The sequence below is a fragment of the Salpingoeca rosetta genome (assembly GCF_000188695.1).
Source record: "Salpingoeca rosetta unplaced genomic scaffold supercont1.1, whole genome shotgun sequence".
NCBI lineage: Eukaryota > Choanoflagellata > Craspedida > Salpingoecidae > Salpingoeca > Salpingoeca rosetta.
Window position 1 is genome coordinate 2,562,294 of NW_004457740.1, and position 3,852 is coordinate 2,566,145.

Here is a 3,852-nt window from a genome sequence, read left to right on the forward strand (position 1 = left end):
CTCTCTCTCTCTCTCTCTCTCTCTCTCTCTCTCTCTCTCTCTCTCTCTCTCTCTCTCTCTCTCTCTCTCTCTCCTCTCTGTGTCTCTATGGTTAGCTGTGTGTGTGTGTGTGTGTTCGCCTGTGGTTGTGTTTGCTTCCTTCTCTTCTTCCGTCATCGGTTTGCTCTCCTCTGTGTACGTGTGTGCTGACACTTGCTCCTGTTATGTGGATGCACGCCCAGATTCTGTCCCGATCCAAGCCCGCGGAGTCGCGGGATGAGCAGGCCATGTCGAGGTCTCGCTCCACCAAGAAGAAGGAGCTGCCGAAGCTCGAAGATTTTCTTCAGAAGCGCGACTACGTTGGCGCTCTCACCTTGCTCGAGGTGTGTGTGTGTGTGTGTGGGTGGGTGTGGGTGGGTGTCTGTGTGTTTACATTTGTTGGCGTCATCTTGAGGTGTTGCTCACCTCGGTGTGTCGCGTCCCTTGGCTGTGCACAATTGAAACGAATTCTCTTTCCCTCCTTCTGTTTCCTCGCCCCCCCCCCCCCGACCGCACTGACTGCTTGGGCACATGCTCTCAGTTCATGGATGGTTCAGGGAAGCCCATTGATGCGCAGGATGAGTGGATTGCCTACTGTGCTTTTCATCTTGGCGACTATCGCCGCGCCCTTCAGGTCAGTACACGTGTGCATCTTGACCTTTGGGTGCGACCTGTTTGGCTGATGTGCATGTTCTTTGCTCTCCCCTCTCGCACTTGCGTTGCTGTCACTTCTTCCGTGCGATTTCGAACAACAACAACAACAACGACAACCACAACAACAACAACAACAATCTGATGCGCTGTTTGACGCTGCTGTGCAGACGTACAAGAAGCTGTTGGCTTCGGAGGGCAGCTCGGAGAGAATATGGCTGTACCTTGCCTGCTGCTGCTTCTTCCTGGGCATGTACGAGGAAGCAGACGCGGCTGCGCAAAAGGGGCCACAGTGTGCTCTCAAGAACCGCCTTCTCTTTCACCTCGCACACAAGGTGAGTGGGACACGGCTCATAATCGGTGCTGCAGCCGCTTGTCGCCGCCATTGTACATTGACCACAGACCACAACTCGCATTCCATCCACACCTACACACATACACTCAAATACGATCACTCACTCGCTCACTCACGCGCATACATGTGGCACACGCTGCCGCTCCCCTCCCCCCTTGCCCTCGTCCATGCCCAATACCGCCTGTGCTCCCCGCCGCTTCGACAGTTTGGAGACGACAAGCGGTTGATGACATACCATCAGCAGCTGCAAGACATCATGGAAGACAAGGTGGGGCCGACTGGTGCCGTTGGGATGCGCGTGTATACAGACAGCGCAAGCTGCGAGACAAGAAATCACTGCGTTTTGTGTGTGTGTTGTGAGGCGTGAGCCTTATTTTACGCATGTGCGTGCTGTTAGTCTCTGCTGCACCACGTCTCTTGTGCTGACGTACACCAACACTGTGTTGTTTCCACATGCGCCCGGGTACAGATGTCGCTTGCGTCCATCCACTACATGCGCAGCCACTACCAGGAGGCCATCGACACATACAAGCGCATTGTGCTGGAGGACACGAACATGGTTGCGCTCAACGCCTACATTGCGCTGTGCTACTACAAGCTGGACTACTACGACGTGTCCCAAGAGATTATCAACGTCTACCTCATGAGCTTCCCAGACTCGGCCATCGCCCTCAACCTCAAGGTGGGTGGGGCGAGGAGGCACACCACGCATGTTGCCTGCAAGTCCGTGCGTTTGGGGGGGAGAAGGGAACAGAGGTGGCAGCTGTGTTGATGGAGCGATTGTGATGAACAGATAACGCAGCCATTGGTTGAAAACGCTTCCACACCTGGAACTTAACTGCTGTGTGGTGCTTGTGTTTGTGTGTGCATGTGCATGTGAATGTCTGTGTGAATGTCTGTGTATGTGTTTGTTTGTGTGTGTCTGTGTGTGTGTGTGTGTGCGTGCTTGTGCCATTGTAGGCGTGCAACCACTTCCGGCTGTACAACGGCAAGGCAGCCGAGCAAGAGCTGATGACACTCAAGGAGAAGGCGTCGCTCTCGTTTGAGTTTGCACAGGACCTCATCAAGCACAATCTCGTGCGTTCAGTGATTGCTGCTTGGGCCTGTGCCATTGCGTGTATCTCTGTGTGTGCGCGTGTATCTGTGTGCGTGTGTGTGCGTGCGCGTGTGTGTGTGTGTGTATCTGTGTTTGTGTGTGTCTGTGTGACTTTGTTCGAACAACTGTTGATACGAGCACGCCTGCGCCCGTGCCTCTACGTCTTTGCGTGATGGATTGCATTGCCTCTCAACGCCTCACACACGAGCTGCTCGCTGCTATTCTGGCGTTGCAGGTTGTCTTCCGGGACGGCGAAGGCGCACTGCAGGTCAGAACACACACACACACACACACACACACACACACACACACACACACACACACACACACACACAAACACACACATGTGCTTGTGAAGGATTTTTATGGAATGGACATGGGAAGTGAAATGTGTGCGAATAGAAAACAGCACACGTATGATTGTTCTTGTGTATAAGCTGCTGATGATCGGCCTCATGTGCTCTCCTCCTCCTCCTCCCCCTCCCCCCTTTGCACCTCCCCTGTGGCTGCAGGTGTGGAGCAAGCTGCTGGATGTTATCCCCGAGGCGCGGCTGAACCTCGTTATCTTCTTCCTCCGCCAAAACGACCTCGACGAAGCGTTCAAGCTCGTGAAGGACATGGAGCCCAGCACCCCGCCGGTACGCGGCAGAGAGGATAGCGAGAGGGTGAAAGAGGGAGTGTGGGAGTGAGTGTGTGAGTGTGTGTGTGTGTGTGTGTGTGTGTGTGTGTGTGTGTGTGTGTGTGTGTGTGTGTGTGTGTGAGGGAGGGAGAGTGTGTGTGTGAGTGGGTGAGGGGGTTGTCTCCTTGTGCATTTGTGTACCTGTTTGTGTCTGTGTGCGTGTGTCTGTGATAATGACTCTGTCCATGGGCATGAGTTGTGAGGGCACTGCTGTCGACACGTGTGCATGTGCTTCTTTTTCCTCTTGCACTCTCGCAATACCTGTCTCATACAATGACGCTCCACCACTCCCATCCTCTGCCTGCCCCCATACCAGGAGTACATCCTGAAGGGCGTAGTGAATGCGTGCATTGGGCAGGAGCAGGACTCGAGCGACCACCTCAAGCTCGCCCAGCAGTACTTCCAGCTCGTCGGTGGATCTGCCTCAGAATGCGGTCAGTCGGCTGTCGTTGTTGTTGGAGGTGGTGTTCGGTGGTGCTGTTGGTGTTGCTGTTGGTGTTCTTGCCCTTGCCTTTGTTCTTCTTGTCCTTCTTGTCTTCGTAAACTTTGGCATACCAAGAGAGAGAGTGTGTGTGTGTGTGTGTGTGTGCTTAGCCGTGCTTCCTGCCCCAATCTGCACAGCTTCTCACCGACCACCCACCTCTCCCTTCACCATTCTCCTCCTCCTCCTCCTCCTCCTCCTCCTCCTCCTCCTCCTCCTCCTCCTCCTCCTCCTCCTACTACTCCACCACCGGCAAATCATCGACCGCACTTGATGATGGATGTGTTGATGCGATAGTGTTGCTGTGGAACATCATCAACTTCAAGAACCAGTGCGCCGCGAGACGTCGGACCGCCGACATAACCTGATAAATTGTACCGGGTGGAGGGATAAAGGAACAAGGAGGTAGAGGAGGCGGGGGATGATTGGCGGTGTATAAGCCAGATTAAAGAAGAGAGTAAAAAGGAAATTCCATAACAAGATAGGAAAAATAGATAAGGAAAGAAAGTGACACGAACCGAGAGGGAAAAAAAAGGAGTTACCGAAGACGCCGGCGAAGGGGATGGGAAAAA

General features: G+C 53.9%; 1 protein-coding gene across 1 annotated transcript in view; it reads left to right on the top strand.

Moving 5' to 3' along the window:
- The window catches only part of PTSG_00565 (TTC26 protein), a 5,539-nt gene that overhangs the window by 218 nt on the left and 1,469 nt on the right, over window positions 1–3,852 (top strand). The window contains exons 2-10 of the mRNA XM_004999054.1: window positions 222–362; window positions 560–652; window positions 840–1,004; window positions 1,230–1,292; window positions 1,494–1,706; window positions 1,985–2,101; window positions 2,356–2,388; window positions 2,633–2,758; window positions 3,116–3,381. Coding sequence (XP_004999111.1) covers window positions 222–362; window positions 560–652; window positions 840–1,004; window positions 1,230–1,292; window positions 1,494–1,706; window positions 1,985–2,101; window positions 2,356–2,388; window positions 2,633–2,758; window positions 3,116–3,381 — 1,217 coding nt within the window. The remainder of the gene's footprint in view (window positions 1–221; window positions 363–559; window positions 653–839; window positions 1,005–1,229; window positions 1,293–1,493; window positions 1,707–1,984; window positions 2,102–2,355; window positions 2,389–2,632; window positions 2,759–3,115; window positions 3,382–3,852) is intronic.